At 31.3% G+C, this 22,002-nt stretch overlaps 2 protein-coding genes across 3 annotated transcripts; both read left to right on the plus strand.

Annotated features, from left to right (window-relative positions):
* Nucleotides 1–3,131: 3,131 nt before the first annotated feature.
* On the plus strand, nucleotides 3,132–6,927 carry LOC103502271 (probable auxin efflux carrier component 1c). 2 transcript variants are annotated; one of them, XM_008466176.3, is made up of 6 exons: nucleotides 3,153–4,871; nucleotides 4,950–5,217; nucleotides 5,306–5,391; nucleotides 5,623–5,780; nucleotides 6,257–6,333; nucleotides 6,553–6,927. In XM_008466176.3, exons 1-6 carry the CDS (start codon nucleotides 3,659–3,661, stop codon nucleotides 6,617–6,619), a joined length of 1,869 nt encoding a protein of 622 aa, XP_008464398.2. In that variant the 5' UTR covers nucleotides 3,153–3,658; the 3' UTR covers nucleotides 6,620–6,927. The 2 variants fall into 2 exon arrangements, with proteins under 2 accessions (XP_050936164.1, XP_008464398.2); XM_051080207.1 differs by having other exon boundaries at nucleotides 3,132–4,871; nucleotides 5,623–6,927.
* A 9,189-nt stretch (nucleotides 6,928–16,116) lies between these two features.
* On the plus strand, nucleotides 16,117–21,344 carry LOC103502109 (phosphoethanolamine N-methyltransferase 1-like). Its single transcript, XM_008465975.3, has 12 exons — nucleotides 16,117–16,655; nucleotides 16,754–16,869; nucleotides 17,268–17,405; nucleotides 17,507–17,644; nucleotides 18,377–18,520; nucleotides 19,068–19,178; nucleotides 19,268–19,409; nucleotides 19,965–20,245; nucleotides 20,449–20,610; nucleotides 20,713–20,766; nucleotides 20,864–20,938; nucleotides 21,031–21,344. The coding sequence occupies exons 1-12, from the start codon at nucleotides 16,634–16,636 to the stop codon at nucleotides 21,127–21,129; spliced, it is 1,482 nt and encodes a 493-aa protein (XP_008464197.2). The 5' UTR covers nucleotides 16,117–16,633; the 3' UTR covers nucleotides 21,130–21,344.
* Nucleotides 21,345–22,002: the final 658 nt, after the last annotated feature.

The following is a 22,002-nucleotide window of genomic DNA, read 5'->3' on the forward strand; positions in this document are numbered from 1 at the left end:
ATATAATTAAATACCCAAAACCTATTTGCTAAAAGTAAACAATATTCTTTGTTTGTGTTCATCTTTTGATTATATATATCTTTGCCTTTTCATTCCTCAATTCAACAATATTTATGCCATGTCTCAACTAATTTCTTTTACTAATTTAGTTCGTATCAATTTAGTTGGTACTAGAAATTGTATATGTTTGTTGAGGTTTGAAGTTTTGTCTCTCTTTACTATCGTTAGTACTTTTGAGAATCTAATTATAACATTTGAATATGTTCGAAAATATAATTACAACTATATTCGTAATTTTAAGGGTGTGATGGTTCTTACAAACTACCATTTAATTAGACAGTGTTAAATTATTATTTTCAAATAATTTAGGTTTTCTTTGATAATCATTTTGTTGTTTTTTAAGATTTAAGTCTATTTATTTTTCACGTCTACAATGATTCGTACATTTCTTAAATATAATAGTTGAATTCTTAGTCAAATTTAAAAAACAAAAAACAACTTTTAAAAAGTTATTCTTTTTGTTTTCAATATTTTCAATATTTTTTTATTGGTTTTTTTAAACAATTCGTAGAATGTACAAAGCAAATGAAGAAGAATGAAGATGAAAGTAGTGGTTTTATATTTAATTTTAAAAAACCAAGACGTTTACCAAACGAGACTTAAATACTTGTTATATATTTATTGTTTTTGGAGATTTCATTATAAAGAGTTCAATCTCGAATGATATTTCCGTATATTTAATATAATACGTTTTCGGTGCATTAGTCATGAAGTTAAAAATTAAAAGAAAATTCCAAGCATGTTTTGGTCATTAATATAAATTAGGGTCGGTAGGGTAAGTCGTCCTAGATAGGTAGCTAGCTAGCAATGTAAATGGTTTCACTTTTTTTTTTAATCCTTTCATTTGTTTAATCATATTGTTTGGCATAAACCCATATAGAGTCGATCGACAAGCTTGATTAGTAAAAAGTAATGTTGGGAATTATATTTAAATTAAATTTGGTTGGAGAAAAAGGAGTGTGAATTCATAAAGTTGATATGAAATTAATAGTTTTCTCTTTTTGACATTTCAAAGTAAATTTGGTTGGCTAAAAAGGCATCACTTCAAAAAAAAAAAAAAAAAAAAATCTAACTTAATTACAACTGGTGTCATCACAAATCTACGTGAGTATAACCTAATAACAAATATATCACGTATTTTTTTCTTTAAGGTTGAAATATCAAATTCAAAATGTATTACAATGTCGAACATTCTAACAGTAGTATAACTCTCATTGTTTTGTTATTGTTAGCATAATTTACACATAAACGTATCAATTTACCACATTTGTTTTTTTCTTTTCAAACGATATTACATCAAAGAAACACATTTCAATAAGTTGTATAACTGCATACATAAACAAAAGTCGATACAGTGTCACATCAATTTTGACATAGCTAGTGTCATACACACTAACATTTTCCTATTGTTATTGAGTAGGATACCTAACCTTCAACCCAACAAAGTGATTTTTTTTTTTTTTAAAGTATACACACGTTTTAGTATGATTAATGGATGAAAGCGATACATAGATATAAAAAATAATAATATAAGATATGGTATTGAGATGGAATGTAGGATTGTGATTGATTGAAATGGAAGAATAGAGGGGGAGATGGAATTGGGGGTTAAGTCCAATGAGATTGGAGAGATATAGAAGTGGCCAAAGTAGGGAATGAATTGAGGTATGGAATGGACAATTTTGGGTCCACGTGATGGGTATCTCTTCTTCTCATGTATTTGTCCTTCCTTCATTCAATTTCTAGTTTTACACGTCCCTCTTTATGTTTTTAGTGCCTACATTCACTCCCTTCTCTCTTTCCTATGTGCATGTTTTCTCTCTCTCTCTCTCACCATTTTTCATTTCAATATCAAATCCTTTCCCTATTTTATACTCTTATTTCCAAACCTAATCAATGCTTCCTTTTAATATATTTTAATGTTGAGACGAACGGTCCGTTGTGTTGTTATTCATCATATTTAGTACGAGCTTTACATGCGTGTTTATAGAGTTATCTTGCTACTATTTTAGGTGGTTAGTCAGGATGTGACGTTTGAGAATTTCGTTTTTCGTTGTTTACATGACTCGAGGCTTTTATTAAGAAGACTCACGAGGGGTTATTTTTCGTGTGACTTTCGTTTGTTATTGAGTCATGTATGATTAGTCATTGTTCGTCGTTTCCTTCTTAAACAGTGTTTTGTTTGTTTTTTGACTTTAGGTTGGGAGGTACAATTTTGTAGTAATATAATATCGTTAAAATATACACATTAATATATGCTTGAGGTATGTTCATCGTGATTTCAATTCGATCTTCATTGTTGATGGCGAGTGTAAGATTGATGTGACACTCTATTAGACAAACATTTGATGAAAATATTGCTTTGACAGCTAGTTAGACATGGAAGCAATGAGATACAATACTTAAACTAGATTTGACAGTGATTTTACCTAACCATAACCCACTTTAACGAATATTAATTTATCGATTTACTGGAATCATTCGTCACGACAAGAAGCAATAATGAACTTGTCAAATCCTGTATTAATATCTAAAATTCTTATCGTACGCCTTTAACTACGGAGTTTGTTTCACACCATCTTCAAACAACTTGCTATCATACGTTAAAAGCTATAATATAAATAAAGCATGAAAGGATGATTGTGCACCATACCACATGTGTCAAATCAAACATGTACGTGATTGTTTATATGCAAATAAATACACACAAAAATTTTCATTAGACAAAGAGAAATCTCATTGGAGTAACAAGAAGCAAAGTTTGGATTTTTATTTTTGTATGGTATTAGTGGTAACATTATTTAATATTAAAGATAGATATAATAATAATAATAATAATAATAATAATAATAATAATAATAATAATAATAATAATAATAATAAAAAGGTTATACTTTTGAATAGGAAAATAAGAAAAGAAAAAAGGGTTGAAGAGAATTGGGAATAGTGTAAAAGCAAAAAAAATGAGATTGCCACAACCCAAAGCTAAGTTTACAACCATGAGCCTAAAAAGCGAATCCAAGAGAGAAGAAAAGAAAAGTATAGAAAAAAAGGGTCTGCCAAACAAAGCCTAACACAAACCCCACATTCCAACCAAACTCTGCTTTTCTCTTTTATGTTCTTTAACAAATACCATAGAGCCATACACTAATCAAATTCAAAATTATTATCCTCCAAAAACCCAAATCCAAAAACACCTCAAAAACAAAATGCAAAAAAACAAATCCTATTTTTAAAATACCCAAAAGGAAAAAAGAAAGTTTGAAGAACTCCCACGCTCTGTTCTCTTGCTTTGAGGACTCTGCAGGAAGTGCAACAAGGCCTGCTCCCAATTCTCAAAGCTAAAAATTAAATTTTTTTTCTCTTTTCCCACTTTTTAATTTTCTTTTTTTTTTACTGTTTATTGCCTTAAGATTCACCATTCCCATAAACCAAAACACATGCCCTTTCATTCCCCAACCTCATTTCATCATCTCCATCACTTTCTTCCTCTTCTTCTTCTTCTTCACAGTTTCCTTTGGTTTTTTTTCTCCTCTTAGTTCTCCATAGCCATTTTCTTCATCCGAGGAAGAAGAAGAAGAAGGAGAAGAAGGAGAAGATGATTACCCTTTCAGATTTCTACCATGTAATGACTGCAGTGGTTCCTCTTTATGTGGCTATGATTTTAGCTTATGGGTCTGTGAAATGGTGGAAGATCTTCACTCCTGATCAATGCTCTGGAATCAATCGTTTTGTTGCACTTTTTGCTGTTCCTCTTCTATCTTTTCATTTCATTTCCACAAACAATCCCTACACTATGAACTTACGATTTATTGCTGCAGACACTCTCCAAAAACTCATTGTTCTTGCTGTTCTTGCTGTTTGGAGTAACATAAGTAAAAGGGGTTGTTTGGAATGGACGATTACTCTATTTTCTCTTTCCACTCTTCCCAATACTTTGGTTATGGGGATTCCTTTGCTTAAAGGGATGTATGGGGATTTTTCAGGGAGCTTGATGGTTCAGATTGTTGTACTTCAATGCATTATTTGGTACACATTGATGCTGTTCATGTTTGAATATAGAGGAGCCAGAATGCTGATTTCTGAACAGTTTCCAGATACTGCTGGTTCTATAGTCTCAATCCATGTCGATTCTGACATTATGTCGTTAGATGGAAGGCAAGTTTTGGAAACAGAAGCTGAGATTAAAGAAGATGGGAAGCTTCACGTGACTGTGAGGAAATCAAATGCTTCAAGATCAGATATCTTCTCAAGAAGATCAGTTGGGTTGTCTTCTACAACTCCACGCCCTTCAAACTTAACCAATGCAGAGATTTACTCTTTGCAATCATCTCGAAATCCCACTCCTAGAGGCTCAAGTTTCAACCACACTGATTTTTACTCTATGATGGCTGCTGGTGGAAGAAACTCCAACTTTGGCTCTTCTGATGTTTATGGCCTTTCGGCGTCGAGAGGTCCGACACCTAGGCCGTCTAATTACGAGGAGGAAGGCGGCGGTAACGGTGGGAAGCCGAGGTTTCATTACAATGCTACAACAGGGGGCAATGCTAATGCAAATGCTAATGTAAATGCTAATGTAAATCATTACCCTGCTCCAAACCCAGGAATGTTTTCACCTACAGGGTCTAAAAATGCACAACCCAATAATGCTAAGAAGCCTGCCAATGGGAAAACAGAGGATGGAAGCAGAGATTTACATATGTTTGTTTGGAGTTCAAGTGCTTCCCCTGTTTCTGATGTTTTTGGGAACCATGAATTTGGAGCTCATAATGATCAAAAGGATGTAAGATTAGCTGTCTCTCCTGGAAAAGGTAAGTTTCTTGTTTGCATTGAAAATTTTCCTTTTGAAATTTTGTTACATTTTTGTTAATGGGGATTAACATTTTCAGTGGACGGACGTAGAGAGAACCAAGAAGAATATGCAGAGAGAGAAGATTTCAGCTTTGGAAATAGAGAAATGATGAACAGTAACAACAATGGAGGAGTAGGAGTAGGAGTAGGAGGAACAGAGAAAGTTGGTGATATTAAACCCAAAACCATGCCACCCACTAGTGTTATGACAAGGCTAATCTTGATCATGGTTTGGAGAAAGCTCATAAGAAACCCCAACACTTACTCTAGTTTAATTGGTCTCACTTGGTCCTTAGTCTCATTCAGGTAAAAACCCCAACTGCATCTAAGTATCTTTTTTATTTTTGGCTTTTAACCATTCATTATTCTCATTACATTAAATCTTTACATGAAGGTGGAATGTTGAAATGCCAGCCATTATTGCAAAATCCATTTCTATACTATCTGATGCAGGGCTTGGAATGGCCATGTTTAGTCTTGGTAAAGCTCTTCTTAACATCCATTTTCTTTTATTTAGAAAAGAGGGAAAACAGAAAGAAAAAGCAAAACAAAGCATAAAACTGGCAAAAGTCTGCAAATTTCTCTCTTTTTCTGGATTTTGATTAATATGGGTTGGTGGTGGTGGTGGTAGTGATGATGAAAGTTGCTTTAAGAGCAATAATAATAAATAGTTTTTTTTTAAAGAAAAGAATGGTGTGTTTAAAATGACAGGTTTGTTCATGGCATTGCAACCAAGGATCATAGCATGTGGAAATAGCATAGCAGCTTTTTCAATGGCTGTGAGATTCCTTACAGGTCCAGCTGTAATGGCTGTTGCTTCAATTGCTGTTGGCCTTAGAGGAGTTCTCCTACGTGTTGCCATTGTCCAGGTCACTCTCTTCTCTCTTTCCTCTGACATTGCCTCTTATCTTGCCTTCTCCACTTCATTACACTCCAAGAACTTTTTCCCCTTTAAAAAAAAGACCACATACATATTTATATTTAGCTTTGGTTTGTTTATCCAAATGGGTATTGAAAAAAACTGATGCTTTTTAGATATTCCTCAAGTTAGAGTTTAGTCTGTGTACTTTTGTAAAAATGAAATCAAATTTATAATTTAACTGTTTTTGGTAATATAATTGTGAAAAAAGGGGGAGTAAAAGAAGTTGTGTAGTTTGGAGGGAAATGGTTTGTATGTATATAGATAGTTAAGGACCCTATTTGGTGATATGTTTGGAAACAAACATCTGTTGCTCTGTTTAACATGTTTCTTTGCCCCATGTGTTTGGATTTTCCATAGCACAAAACATATCTATAAATTTATTTTCTTTTTTCTTCTTGGAAAAAAAAAATAAAAATAAAACAGGCAGCTCTCCCACAAGGAATTGTCCCCTTTGTCTTTGCCAAGGAGTACAATGTACATCCTGATATCCTCAGCACAGGGTATGTATCTCTAGTCTTTGTACAGTAATGTCCTTCATAACTAAACTAAACTTGCATGTTTCTTAAAAGAAAAAAAATAAATAAAAATAAACTTACAACTTTGTCTTTCAACGTTTCGAAGTTATCAAGTAGAAGTTGGATTGAGATTTACATAACAGTTCAACGGTACTATTGGATCATCACTGATAATATACAATGACGGTTTTTGTTGGTTTGCAGAGTTATCTTTGGGATGTTGGTTGCATTGCCGATCACGCTTGTTTACTACATTTTGCTGGGGATTTGAGGGGGTGGAAAGAAGAAGGGTCGAGTCAGCCATGGCTGCGGCCGCCATGAGAGGGCATATTTCAAAAGCTTCAAAGCTTTTAATTTGGGACAAAAGAATTTAGAGAGAAAGATTAAAAAAAGAGGGAGAGAAGTCAAATGGAGGAGAAGGGGGGAAAAAGTGAAGCAAATTGTGGATGAATCTTCTTTGCAAGTAGAAGGGAAAAAGGAGAGTGAAAGAAAAAGAAAAAAGGTGCTGTAAAATCATTATGTTTGGTAGTTAATTATATAAGGAAAAAAAAAAAAAAGTGCTTTGGTTTTTCTCCCCCACTTATTATTATTATTATTTTTAATTGTTATTTTATTTATAAGTTTTTCACATTACTTTTTACTAATCTATGTTGCTTTGTATTACCATAAATCTAGTTTAGTTCAAATATGTCAATGTTGAAGTTAGAATTTCGATTTCCTCGTAGCATTGTAAAAGAGAAAAATAAAGTTGATGTTGATCATAGTATAGTATAACGACAATGATAAAAAGGAAAGTCGAAAATTTGTTTATGATTTTATTTTCTTTTTCAAACTAACATATTCTTTGTTTTTTTTTTAAAAGTTTGCATTGAAAAACCCAAGTTTTGGAAGGACGATAAAATTGCATGAAAAAATTTTGTACGTCTTGATTACAAAAGTTTATTTTGTTTCTTTTTTGTATGAAAAATATTTAAGACAACTCGTCCGATTATCCTTTTATAAATTAATAATTGTTTGACCTTTATTAAGGATAATATTTATTGTTTTGATAAAAAAATATTATAGTTAAGAGCTCTACTCTCGATAGTCATTCAATTTCACTTTTAACTAGGTTTAATTTAATCCAAATAATGCCTAATTGTAATATAGAGTGATGCAATAACCAAATGGATTGAGCTCAAATACGTCTAAAATCCACGATTAGATTTTATACCTATGTACACCAAACTAACAGAATAATGACTCTAACTTGTGTTCATATCTATTCATCGTTATCATCATCGATTGTTATATATATACATATGTACAATTCATCATTTTTTCAATGTAACGTTGAAATGTACCGTATCTTCTCTTCAATTGCCCACAATATAATTAATTAATTAATCAAAGTGTGGTATTTTAATTTAAATTATTAATAAAATAAAATAAAATAAAAAAATGATTATAAAAGAGGAGGAATTCACATCGAATAATTCCTCTTCCCTTCAAAGGAAAAATCACCAAACTCTCACATTAAAAAAAAAGAAAAAGAAAAAAAACGTGTTGGAAACCATTTTTCTTTAAACTTTTTCATAGCTTAATTTTTTCCCTATAAATTTTAAAAACAAATATCCATTGACTCATTGACTTTTAAAAATGGGTTCCCTATATTATTATCTTATTTTAAAAATCGCTTCAAGAATATACACGAATATACTAACTACGAGCTGTGGTATATAAGTTTATACTTTGGAAGAATTCTTTTATTTTATGGGGCATGAAATTGAGCAAAGGTTTTTGTGGTACACATTAATAAGTTGATGTGAGACAACCTTAATATTGGAAAGAGCAAAGTGAGAATACAAATAAATAAACTAATTAAATATATATATATATATATATATATATATATATATATATATATATATATATTAGAAGAAGAAGAATGGTAAAGTGAAAAAGAAGAAGGTCCCTCCAACTCCTTTGAATTTGGGGGTATAGTACTCTTTTTTTCATTTCTTTTGATGTGGACCTCTTTAGAATATTAGGGGACAAAACCCATAAATCTAAATTAAACTTTTCTTTTTCTTTCTTTTTTTACTCTACACTTTTTTTATTATTATTATTATTTATTATTTATTATTTATTATTTTCTTCTTAATTCATTTCCTTTCTATATCTCCTAAATTCCTTACTGCACCTTTTACTGACACCTTTTCTTTTTCTTTATCTTCTTCTTCTTCTTTTTTTTTTTTCTGCCTCCTTTTCTTTGAATCTCTATCTCCATCTCTTAATTTGATAAGTTTCTAATTTTCCTTTTATGAAAATTTTAAGTCCTCACCAAAAGTTTCCTTTAAAAAGGTTCTAAAAGGATCAATACCTTTGATTTTAGCCTTTCTTTTTTTGGGCTAACGAAGGAAGGGTGTATAGACTTGTTAGAGATTTACGACACAATATTTCTTAATCACATCTCAACTTTTATGTTTTTTCAAATAAAAAAAAATTAAAGGTTATGGTTGAAAATATTCTATTAGAAGATTTAACTAACTAATCCATATACAATATTATCTAATGAAATATATGCTTGAAATCAAAATATAGCACATGTCACTCAAATTTATATTATCTAATCAAAATATATATATATATATATATATATATATATATATATATATATATGAAAGAGTTGCTTAAAAATTAGAAGAAGTTATTGCAATGTGTAAATATGAGGTGGTGGGTGGGTGTGTGCATGGTTTTGCATGGGAAGGAGAGAGGCTTATTCTTCAAGCTATAATATTTGAAATAAAAATTACTAAAATGTAAAATCTATATATATATAATTAATATTTATTATGTCTAATAATTATAAATTATAACAAATATTGAAGCTAAGGGATGCGTCACAATTGCTTCCTTAGTGGAGTATCAAAAAGTTGCTATCATATCCTTATTCATTCATTAAATTAATTTACTTTAATTGCATGCCTAATTATGTGATTACTAATACATTTATTGCAATAATAATAAAGGGATGATAATTATAAGTATAGTAATTAGATTTAAAATAGATAAGTATATAATAATATTTTAGAAAAAAATTAAAAACATAATAAATTCTGTTAAAGTCTATCGATCACTGATAGATGTGTTGTGAATATTGGTCTATGACTGATAAACCATAAGAGTTTATAACTGATAGACTTTGCTATATTTAATTTGTATATTTTCTAAAATATTACTATATACTTAATTATTATTCTTAAAATTGTTCCCTATTATAATTATCTTAATAACGACGTTGTTAACATACATTTATTTGCAATAATATGGGTTGAATTAGGTGCAAAGCCCACCTGTTGCAATCCAACAAGGCTTGATAGGCCCAAGTGCTAAAAAGGTAAAAGGACGAATTTCAAAGCTCGATCAGTTATGAAGTGGCCTGATTCGAAAGAGATATTGAACTCCTACAATAAAACAGACTAAATAATCAATCTTAGTAGTCTTATGTTGACACAAGCCGATCTCACGTAAGAACTAATGTCAAGTACCTCAAATGCATAAATGAAGCTAAGGAAACTTCTGGTCATAAGAGGTATACGTGTAATATCACATCTATACAGTTTAACATCGTATTTGCTTAATACTAACTTAAACATCAAAGCATGTGTTAGTTGGATCAAACACGACATCGATATTGAGTTTTCATACTATTTGTATATGTGCATCCTCGATAAGTAAGCCGCTTCGGTCGAGAACAATGTATCAATGAGGATTTAATCTTTTACGTACAATGGAATTTGGTAGACTTCAAGTTCGTTAGTCTAATAATATTTGAAAAGAAAGAAAAGAAAAAGGAGAGAATAGAAGTATTTGATGATTGGGAAGAAATAATAATATGAATAATTTAAGTATAGAATATCATTATATTATTGGCCATGCTCTCGGGTATATAATCTATATATATCTTTCGAACATACATGAACTTACAACTAAATTAATTTAATAAAATTTCAGTATACATTTTATCATGTTTATAAATAAATAATTAAGATAAATGCATATATTCTTCATCAATCATTTTGCTTTATAAATCTCGACATTTTGTTGTTATTGATTTGTATTTTATTGTGTACACACTTTTCAAGCGAAGGAAAAAGAGATTTCCTAATCTCCAACATTTATTTTAAAGAAGCAAAGCAACCTTATCTTTAGTTAGGAATTAAATGTGAACATAACTCTCTATCCTCTTGAAAAAGAAAGAAGAAAAAGAAAAAAAAAAATAAAAAATATATATATATATATACACACACGTACTTATAATATAACTAAATAATGAGTTACCGACAAGCACTTAACTTAAGAAGTACTTGTATTTATCGATCAATTTAAACTAAAAGATAGTAAAATTTATGGTTGTTAATACATACTATATGTTAATTGAGTTATAATTGTTTTGATACATAATTTAAATTTACATTGACATCATTATTATAATTGCTTTAAAAAGAAAAAAAAGGAGTTTTATTTAATTAGCTAGTATTAAAATTTTGCAATCATACAACTTTTTCATTAAACTTGAAATCGAGTTCAATGTCTCATGAATCCAGACGTGTACTTTACCACATAAATAATTAAATATAATTAAGTTTATATTCATATAAAAAACTAAAATTAATCGTTATATATACAGTAATACTTTAAAATAAAGAGATTCGAACAACAAATTCTATAATTACTAATACACTCAAATATCAGTTGAACTAAGGTTATCGTCGGAAAAAAAGTCCGAATTAGTTTTGGTAAATTTAAAATTTTCAGTTGTAAATGAAAATAAAAAATAGATTGAAAAAATGGTTTAGGGTTATTTTTATATGTATATATGAGAGAGAGAGAGAATAGGGAGGGACATTGACAACCCACAAAAGATTGTCGTGGGAAGGGCCGACCCGACAGAATTTAGTGGCAGACAATCTAAACTTTACCCATAACACTCTTCCACACATCTCTCTCTCTCTCTCTCTCTCTCTCTCTCTCTCTCTCTCTTCCCCCACTTGATCTTTTTACTTTTTCTTTTAAACACTAAAATTGTTATACACTATATTTCTAAAATTGTTTATCACATTGTTGTATATTTTGAGAGAGAGAGAGAGAGTGACTAGGAGAGACAACATTAAAAAGCCAACATATATAAAGTGAAGTAGTAATGTAATGTAATGTAAAGTAAAGTAAAGCAGCACTTCCTCACGCCCGCCAAACCTTTGCAAATTTGCTTTCTTATAATCATACATTATAAAAACTATATATCAACCGTACTTGTGTTGCTTGCACGTGCTAACCAAAGGTTTCCCATTTTATATTCTCCCACGGACACACCTCAACGATAATGCTAACAATAATTCATCCAATTCTTCGTAATGAGATAGCATTTTTTAGAATGATTATCACGTATATAACGATATACTTAATTTAATTTACAGTTAATTAATATGATATTAAAATTGAGTTGATTTTTCTTTTATGGAGATGCTTTAGGATTCTATTAATTAAAAGACATGAGAGTTTGTTGCGGAATTTGATTCCTTATGATTACTGTGTGGGGAGAGACTATCATCATATCATCTTAGTTCTTTAAGTATGAAAAGAAAATCCTGACTTTGGGATGAAAAACTCTTACACTACACTTACAAACACTGTTTAATTTCTCATGTAGCAGACAAGTACTAGAAACATAGAGAAACAGATCATGAAATGAGTCTTAATGGGCTGTCTTAATTAACATTAGTTCCAACCACCATATCATTCTTGGAGAATAGGATGGAATCACTCATCGTTGCAAGCCCAATTTTGAAATTAACTCATACAAACTCAACTCGAACTTTTCTTTAACGTGGTTTTTGGTGAGTGTGTTTTGGAGTTATATATAATTCACAATTAGTTCACCGATAAAACTATGATTTTAATGCGAACTCCTGTCTTGAACAACATTGAATTTAGGTGTAGGGTTATTTGATTTTTCAAGTTCTTGCAGCTCTTTCCATTGTTGAAGATGATAAATTAAGAAATTCTATATCAGTCGTCGAAATGGTAAACTGTTTAGGTATGGCTCTTTGTTCTGCTTTGTTGGGACACACCTGGTTACCGCCGCCGGGTCGGTGGCCGTGGGATTTCGGAAGAGCAATGACAATTACCACCTATCTTTTTATTTGGGCCTAACACAAATTCAGAAATTGGGCCTTCCGTTACCCAAAGATGAGATGGGCTTGCCTCACTCATTTTGGGTAAATATCAATTGGGCTACATGACTCTAATACTAAAACCATGTAATATAATAATAATAATAATAATAATAATAATTTTCTTTTTTAAAACTAATGAATTGATAAGTTGCTTTCTTTTTCCCTTTTAAAGTGTTGTAGAAAATGTATGTTTGAGTTCTTAAAAGTTAAACCATTTAAACGGAAAGAGAGAAAAAATCACAAAAGGGATTTGTATGGTTTTTCTCTTTAAGGAGTAGTATCGTAATAAAAGGAAATGCTTTAACCTACAAGGAGGATATGCTTTAACCTACAAGGAGGATATGGTCGTCGTCTTTCTTAGTTATGCAACTTAGACCGAAATGAGGAACATAAACCTTATATATACATTGCTTGATCACAAGATTCTCATAGTTCCCTAAAACCAACAATCTTTTTTTTTTTACTCCCCGTACTAACTTTTATACATCGCCGGTTGTATAATCTTTTAGATCTTTAACTTCACCCATTCAAAAATTAAGATTTATATAAAAGAAAAATCCGCAATTCAATCCAACTCCCATGTGCACACTTTAACCTATAATAGTTAACATCCATCAATATCAAAAAAAAGTCATTAAGATGATATTTTATATAAAGTATTTCTAGTGGTGAAAAGAAGAAAAAGGGTAAAGTAAAAAAGTAAAAAAGACATGGATTTCAGTGCTTTGTCAGTATTGTTTAATTCTCGAGATTGATGACTTAAATTTCATTTTCTTGATCCGTCGTGTAGTGTAAATATATATATATATATATATATAAGTTTTCCACGTGAAACTCGCACGTGTGTTTCTACCCATCTCATCATCCTCCACACTTCTTCTAAACCAACCATGGGATCCACATCCACTCTCATTTCACTATCTTCCCTATACGCTCTCTCTCTCATTCAAAATAACCTTTTCAAAGTAAAACCAATATTTCAATAACTATAAAAGTTAAAACCTAAAAGGTAAAAGATCGATGGTGTTTAGAAAAACCATATAATAAACTTTCTATGTATTCAAATATTCTTTTTTTTTTTTTTTGTTATGTTCGTGCGTCAATTAAACAAAAAGATACGAGATTTTTCAAGTTTACGATTCATTGTCAAATTAAGTTTTCAAATCAAATAGATAAAAGACTCGAACGTTTATGAAATAAATATACATTTGTGTGTAATTTGAAAGTTGCAATTGTCTCACGTGTAAGTAATCTCCAAAATCTATCACTTCTTCTACGATAAGAAAAATAGCCTTTATGGTTTACAAGCTTAATCCTTTTATATTAAAAGAAAAAGGCTACAAGTCGATTCATATTCACTCTTTAAAATTCAAGAATGATTCGATTGGTTCATACGTTCTCAGGAATATTACATTGTTTCGGTATGAAAATGATAAAAAGATGGAAAAGGGGTGAGAAAGATGAAAAGAGAATTAAATAAGGGTCATAGTATTTGACTAATAAAAGCAAGGAGGGTGAAGAGAGAGAGAGAGAGTTGTGTTGATATTAAAAGTAATAATAAAAAAAAAGTACTATATCTTTTACATCGGAATATTTTACGGCGAATTGTCAAAAATAATAAAAAAATTTGATAAAATACCTACAACAAATAGCAAAAATTCAAATTTTATCAATAATAAACACTGATATGCTTCTATCTGTGTGACATTGGTATAAGTCTTTCAATTTCTATTATTGATAGAATTTAAAAATTTGTTATAGCTTATTAATATTTTAATTTATTTTACTATATTTAGAAATATCCCAATTTTGATCTTCATTATATAGTTTGAAATTTTCTAGTCAAACCAACTTAGACATTTGTAATTCGATTATTCACTACATTTAAGATGAGTAGTTTTTTTAATTTTCATAAATATAACAAACTATTCAAATATTTACTACCCGTTTAACAAAGCCCATAAAATCAACTATTCTTTAAATATTTCAGGTTTACCCCTTTTGTCTGTTAGATATTCCAGGTTTCTCCTCCTTGAGTAAACAAATTTTGTGAGGACATTATTGGTATTTTCTATTAATTTGTCGAACTTTTTTTTAATATTTAAAGTTTTACCATTTTTTAGAAGAGAGAGAGAGAGAGAAAAAAAAAGGTTTAAAAAGCTTAAAAGTTGATGGCCCACATTGATTCCCGAATCTCATAAATAAATAAAGCAAATGAATACAGACCAAACTAAACTAATTATTCTTAACTTTTTCAAACGTTTAATTAAATTTTTTAATTACAACTCTATCGTAAAATGATTTGTTTTTAGTTTAAATAAAAAGAGTGTAATTTAAAATTTGTACTTTATACTCTTAAATTAACGATGAAAATAATATTCCTATCGTAGGAGTCACACTGAAACTAATATAATGAGTTTAACTCCTAAACACTAAAGACAAAACTTCAATTGTGTTTTATCATTAAAATATGTACAACTTTAGCTTTGTTTCATGCTACATCCAATCCCCATTATATAATTTATCCATACACCACAATTTTAATTTTTTCATAAGGTTCCAATTGTTTTGTTCTCTTCCAAATCTTTTTTTTTTTTTTTTATATATATTGGTCTTTAGATCCAATTTAAATAAACACAAAGTGAAGAGAAGCACGTGGGAGAATCTCCCCATCCATCTCTATCTAACACGTGCCGATAATTATAATCTATTGTTTGGTTTTATATTTTATTTAAATTGTGTTCCACTATAGACTTATATCGACTTTCTGACATTTGGAAAATGATTTAAAAGATCGTTCAAACTTTACTTTAAGTTTACTTTTTTTTTTTTTTTACCGAATCTAAAGTTCAATTTTATATCAAGTAAATTGATAAAGTTGAAAAAATAAATAAATTTAAAGACTTGTTATATATTATTAGTACAAAATGACACGTAGTTAAATTAAGTAACAACGAAGATCTTTTGATTTGTAATAAATAATAATCACAAAACAACTGACTAATTCCAATAAATACTATACGAGTAAAACTCAATCAAGTATAGTGGCAATTGTTATGTATTTCTTTGTTTTTTTTAATCATATTAGTGTTACTTTTGTTTTTCTTCGAACTTCTGAATTAATGAGTTATGTGTGAAATTAAACCTCAAATCTCGAGGTTGATAGTTGTTGATGCCAAAATTAGATACGAGTAGTGAATTTACAATACTTGGAAGAAATTGAACAAATGCCAAACAAAATAAAACAAAACTTGAGAGGTGTAGTAGTATTCAGCTTCCAACACTTATGATGAACAAATCATATTTATACATGTTACAAACGACACTAATTTAATTTAATCGTCACAAAAATAATCTCAATCTTCATTTTGTACTATTAAATCATTATTGTAAGGTAAAACATTTTTACCCATAGTACGCAAAAAAAGGATATATTCATTTTGATTTGATTCCATGAGAATAATTATTGTGCTATATAACAAGTACACATCAGTTTTATTTAAATTGAATTTGCAACCACGTATTAATAGTTAAAGTTATGAGTGATCATTGGTCGATCGAGATCGGTTTTTGACAAAACCAATCTTAAATCGAATATAGTTGGTTTAATAAAGTGTCAAAAATACCTTTTTTAGAAATTTTTGATTTGAAACTTTTCGAACGTATGGGACGGTCAGGTAGGTTTTTCCAATAAATGTTTCAGATTTCTATGTCTACTTAGGTAATATATATTTTGGAAAGAAAATAAAAATGACAAAGAAGTAAATGGTTGAGTGAGGAGGCGAAAATCGGGATTCGTACCAAGCAGCCGCTATATAAAGAGGCCCTCCAAAGTCGGGAAAATCGCTCGCAACAAAATTTCCGACGTCAACAAAGAGGGAGAAGCGCTGTCAGTTCCTTCAACGTTTTGCTGCAGCCGTGGAATGCAGCAAAGAGGAAGACTAAACAACCGAAGATCCAGGAGCTTTTCCAGATCCCGCCTCGCCGTTGAGGGTTCATAGGCTTAACCTTGCTTAAATTCATCCTCCTCATTCTCACTCTTTCTATCTCGCTTCTAATCCCTTGCAATGGCTTCTGTCAACAATGGCGGTATACTCTCTTTCGCTTTATACTTTTGTTCATACATTCTCCGATTTTCTGTTGTATTGATTTTTCTGATTCGATCCGTTGCGTTGTTTCTTTTACAGGACAAGAGCGCGAGGTGCAGAAGAACTACTGGATCGAGCATACTGCGGATTTGACTGTGGAGGCTATGATGCTTGATTCTCAAGCCTCTTATCTTGACAAAGAAGAGCGACCTGAAGTAATGCTTCTTCCTGCATGTCCTTCATTGTCATTAGCTTCATTTTTACTGTTTGAATTGATTGTTTGGTTCGATGGAAGACGTCGCCGTTTTATCTGGTTTTTTAGATCTGTCTTTTCGGTCTTAATAATTAGAATTCTAATGGTTCCGACTGTTTACATGGTAGAATAGAATGTTGCATCTTCTTCCGATGTTTAGTACTTTTTAGTATAGGTTTTGTAGAATTTCATTCCCGATTTCCAGTAGCATAGTTTATAATGATTCCAGTTATGAAGCTAGATGATTCACTTCCTTTACAGAATCTTAGGATTCCACTTCTATTTTTTAGCTTTAGAAATTATAGGATGTACTGTACATCAGTGTTTAATGTGCGAAGTCCTTAAACTGTTCGTCTGCAGATACTTTCCTTGCTTCCTCCGTATGATGGAAAAACTGTCTTGGAACTTGGAGCTGGAATCGGCCGTTTTACGGGCGAATTAGCCCAGAAAGCTGGCAATGTTATTGCTCTAGACTTCATAGAGAATGCTATAAAGAAGGTAAGGTTGAAATTCCATTTCATATCATGTCAAAACGTGACTGTTGTTATATTCTTGCATGTAATTATTTTGGTCTTATTACCTTTATGTTTTAACTGTAGAATGAAAGAATCAACAGCCACCACAAGAACGTCAAGTTCGTATGTGCCGATGTGACATCTTCAGAGCTTAAAATTTCTGATGAGTCTGTTGATTTGATATTCTCAAATTGGCTGCTCATGTACTTATCTGATAAAGAGGTATTACTTGGCTTTCGGTGCTATAGTAGCCACTGGATGCATGCTGCTGCATGTCATCAGTCTCCGATTTACTAATTATCAATGAATGATACGTCGTTGGTGGAATTAGAAAATCAGAAATCGGAAAATGGTTTCTGGTTGGTTATTTGTTCAAATTGAATTATTTAGAGTTGTTTTCCAGTTGAAGACATAAAAATCCAGATCCAAGCTTTCCTCTGAAGAAAAATGGTATTAGCCTACTGCCGAGATTGAAAAAGCTGTGGCTAATTCTTAGTTTGACTTATTAGCGAACTGAAGAGTATATGCATTTTTTTTGTATGCTATTGAACATACTCACACTCGGTCAGGTCTGTTCAATAATACACAAAATTTCTCTTTCAAAAAGAATAAAAATGTAAAAAATAAAACAATAACAACAGGGATTTTGGCTACCACAAACTATTTCAGTTTTCTTTTTGGGTATCCAGATGGCACAAAGAATTTCAGGTTTTTCCCTCTGTAGCTGTTCTGTGTGCACATGCCACATTTTTTCATAGATCTATTCTATTTATCTACTGTTTTCTTTTGTAATTAGGTGAAATTTCATTCAATTATTTCCACCCCGGCCTACAAATTTCTGCTATCGGAGATGTTCTTCATTAAATCCTTCTGTTCAAGCTTTTTCAACCTTTGTTAGATTGAGCCTCTTATTATTTATTTTCCTTTCAAGTAACTGATTTCTTGATGCCATAGGTGGAGAATTTCGCTGCAAGGATAATTAAGTGGTTGAAGGTTGGTGGATATATATTCTTCAGAGAGTCATGTTTTCACCAGTCTGGAGACTCTAAGCGCAAATACAACCCAACACATTATAGGGAACCCAGATTTTATACAAAGGTCATCTTTGTCTGCTTTTTTATTGGTTTCTTTAGTTTTTACTCCTTTGAAACCTTCATTTTGTGGGGATTAATTATATGACAATGACTACCATTTCCTATCGTGTTCTTTAACAGATTATCATCACAAAAAATGATCGTAATAAAATCCAAAGATTGTCATGTGATGATGCTTTGCTGAAACTATGATCGAAAAGAATAACGTATACCGAATAATTCCTATATGTACTAGTCCTGATTACATAGCTTATAGAGAAAATGTTTTTCCAGGTTCATAATCCTGAACGTAGGCTTTAGGCATTATAGACTGCATCTGCGAACCTTTTGTGATTAAAAATAGATTTGAATTTTAATGTACATATGATTCTATAGTTGTTACTTAGGTGCATGACCTTGCATCGTTATCATCCCGTTTACTTCTCATGATTGTACATGATAAGCATATCTGATGATATGTGCCAGGTTGACTTCATATTTGGTTTTGTGTGTGAAGTTTTTCCATTTATACTTATTCCCAGCTTCAACCTTTTTTTTTACATCATTTGCAGATTTTTAAGGAATGTCAAATGCGTGATGAGTGTGGAAACGCCTATGAATTATCCCTTGTAAGCAGCAAATGTATAGGGGCATATGTACGAACTAAGAAGAACCAAAACCAGGTACTTGCTAATGGAAGTTGATCTCATTGTTTTCTGTTATGTTTCTTAATGTTTATTACTAACAAAATGCACATTTTGTTTTTATTTAGATTTGCTGGTTATGGCAGAAAGTCATTTCACAGGAAGACAAGGGATTCCAGAGGTTTTTAGATAATGTTCAATATAAGTGTAATGGAATATTGCGATATGAGCGCGTATTTGGTCAAGGTTTTGTCAGTACAGGAGGAATTGGTAAGCCTTATTGTTCAAATCTGTTGATTCCTACTTCCATGAACATTTTGTTGGTGTCCCTATATATTTCTAATATTTCAACTTATACAAGTTTTAAGGAGCAAATTAGAGAAGAATATATATAAAATATAAGTATAGGCATATGTTGAGTTGGCGACAAACCAAGGGGAAAATAACCCAAACTCCATCCTTGGCTTGCCCCATGATAAATTAAATTAATAACCCATTGGATTTGACCACGTGCACAGCCTACAAATTCCCTTACTGGTCGTACAATAATAAGTTTATACTGAGTTTGTTCCTTAGACTTGGAATACAAAAATTTGGAGTTGGACATTGAATTGTATAACGGCGATCGAGCATCTTTTATTTAACAATCTCAACTGAGTAGGTTGAGTTAAGACTTAAGATTTTCTGTTGGAACATCTGAATACCAAATGCTAATGTTTATGCTAGACAAATATAAGCTTCTCCTGCGAGCCAAAGGGTCCTTTTATTGATTAACCTATTTAAACTTAATTGTTATTCATTAAATCTGCCTTTTCCTTCATGTAGAGACCACCAAAGAATTTGTTTCAAAACTTGAATTGAAGCCTGGTCAAAAAGTTCTAGATGTTGGTTGTGGCATTGGAGGAGGTGACTTTTATATGGCAGAGAACTTCGATGTCGAGGTTGTTGGCATTGATCTCTCCATCAATATGATTTCATTTGCTCTTGAGCGAGCCATTGGACGCAAATGCCCTGTCGAATTTGAGGTTGCTGACTGTACCACAAAAACCTATCCAGATAATACTTTTGATGTGATATACAGCCGGGACACAATATTACACATTCAAGTAAGAAAAGTTTCCATATTCCTTAATCTCGTTTTTGAATAGCATTAGTTTCCTTTTTCTAGTTTCATTCATGAATATATATAAAGCAAATCTCATTTTCCTTTTACGCATTTTTTTTAAATAACCAGAATGGTTTTGTTGGTATAAGAATGTTTTTTTTCCTGTTCTTACCCCAAACTCCTTGAACTATTGATCTATTGTAGGATAAACCTGCGCTGTTTAAATCCTTTTACAAGTGGTTGAAGCCAGGAGGTAAGGTTCTTATCAGTGATTATTGTAGAAGCGACGGAACTCCCACCGAAGAGTTTTCCGAGTATATCAAGCAGAGAGGATATGATCTACATGATGTAAAAGCATATGGTCAGGCAAGTTTTAACGACATCTCATTCAACTCTCGTAATGGTTAGTAATCACTCTTGATTACTTAACATGCAAACTCATATTATGGATCTTTATATCTTCAACAGATGCTGCAAGACGCTGGCTTTCATGATGTCATTGCCGAGGATCGCACTGATCAGGTATTAATTAATGGTTTCTTCATTGATTCATAGTAATTAACAACAACTATGTCGCCGTGCTTTTGTATCTGAAATCATACATGTTCGTACCCTTCAGTTCATTCGAGTCTTGGAACGCGAACTAAGTACTACAGAAAAGGAGAAGGAGGAATTCATTCAGGACTTTTCTGTGGTGAGTTTTCACTTAACTTTACTTTTGCTTTTATTTCCTCTTGTTTTTAGTGTTGTTTTTTCCTCACTCGTTTGAGATTGACTTCAATTCAGGAGGACTACAACGAAATAGTCGATGGCTGGAAAGCAAAATTAGTCCGAAGCTCCACTGGTGAGCAAAGATGGGGACTTTTCATTGCCAACAAGAAGTAATTATAAAATTTATGTTATATTTTGCTGCTGTTTGTTGTTATCTATTTGAAACCATTTGCTACTTGTTTAGGGTTTAACTACTTGTTTCCATTGGATTTCTATCTCTTTTATTGCAATGAGTTCTAAATTCGATTAGTAATATCTATGTAGAATTTACATTGGCTTTAGCTTTGTGTGTGTAATTTTCATTTGAACCAATAAAAGTTGTTTTTTTTTTTTTTTTTTTTTCCTTTTTTAATTCATTTTATATTTACACAAATTGGACCACGAAATAATATTAGACGGTATGGTGGGGGAAAAGATTCTCTGCCTCTTTGTCCACCAGACCTATGTATTTTCTCATTCACATGTGAAATTTTATTCAAATTTTCCATTGTCGCCTTCACATTCATCTCTACAAGTTACTAACTTGTCATGTCACAAATCATGTCACATGTAGCACCCTTTTACGAGTGAGTCTTGTCGTCTTAATTACGATAATTGGTAATCATTTTAGAAAGTGGAATTTCGAGCCCTAAGATTCTGATTTCTGGTGATAATGTTAAAATTCTTTTTTCTTTTTTCTTTTTTCTTTTTTTAAAAAGTACGAGACAGCAGCAGGAGAGTTTTGTGTAGATGTTGTCTAAAAAGTAGAGAAAGGGCAGGATCAATATTGACCTAAAAACTTCTTTTGGTTTCTATTTATGACTCTCATCAATCAATGTAAACAAATTTGGTCACAAGAATTCTTCTGAATGACCATTCCCCTTTTCTCAAGAGGAAAGAGAGAGAAAATATTAGAGCTAAAATTTCTCAAATTTATTATCGTAAATTTCGTGTCCGTTTGAATTGGCTTTTTAAATACTTAAAATGGAGTTTCAATTCTCAAGTAAG

Source organism: Cucumis melo, chromosome 12 (genome assembly GCF_025177605.1).
Source record: "Cucumis melo cultivar AY chromosome 12, USDA_Cmelo_AY_1.0, whole genome shotgun sequence".
In the NCBI taxonomy this organism is placed as follows: domain Eukaryota; kingdom Viridiplantae; phylum Streptophyta; class Magnoliopsida; order Cucurbitales; family Cucurbitaceae; genus Cucumis; species Cucumis melo.

Coding starts and splice junctions, on each gene's coding strand:
- LOC103502109 (XM_008465975.3), top strand. CDS start 16,634: ATGGCTTCTGTCAACAATGGCG. Junction 16,870..17,267: donor ACAAAGAAGAGCGACCTGAA/GTAATGCTTCTT, acceptor GTTCGTCTGCAG/ATACTTTCCTTGCTTCCTCC. Junction 19,410..19,964: donor TGTCAGTACAGGAGGAATTG/GTAAGCCTTATT, acceptor TCCTTCATGTAG/AGACCACCAAAGAATTTGTT.
- LOC103502271 (XM_051080207.1), top strand. CDS start 3,659: ATGATTACCCTTTCAGATTTCTACCATGTAATGACTGCAGTGGTTCCT. Junction 4,872..4,949: donor AGCTGTCTCTCCTGGAAAAG/GTAAGTTTCTTG, acceptor TAACATTTTCAG/TGGACGGACGTAGAGAGAAC. Junction 5,218..5,305: donor TGGTCCTTAGTCTCATTCAG/GTAAAAACCCCA, acceptor CTTTACATGAAG/GTGGAATGTTGAAATGCCAG.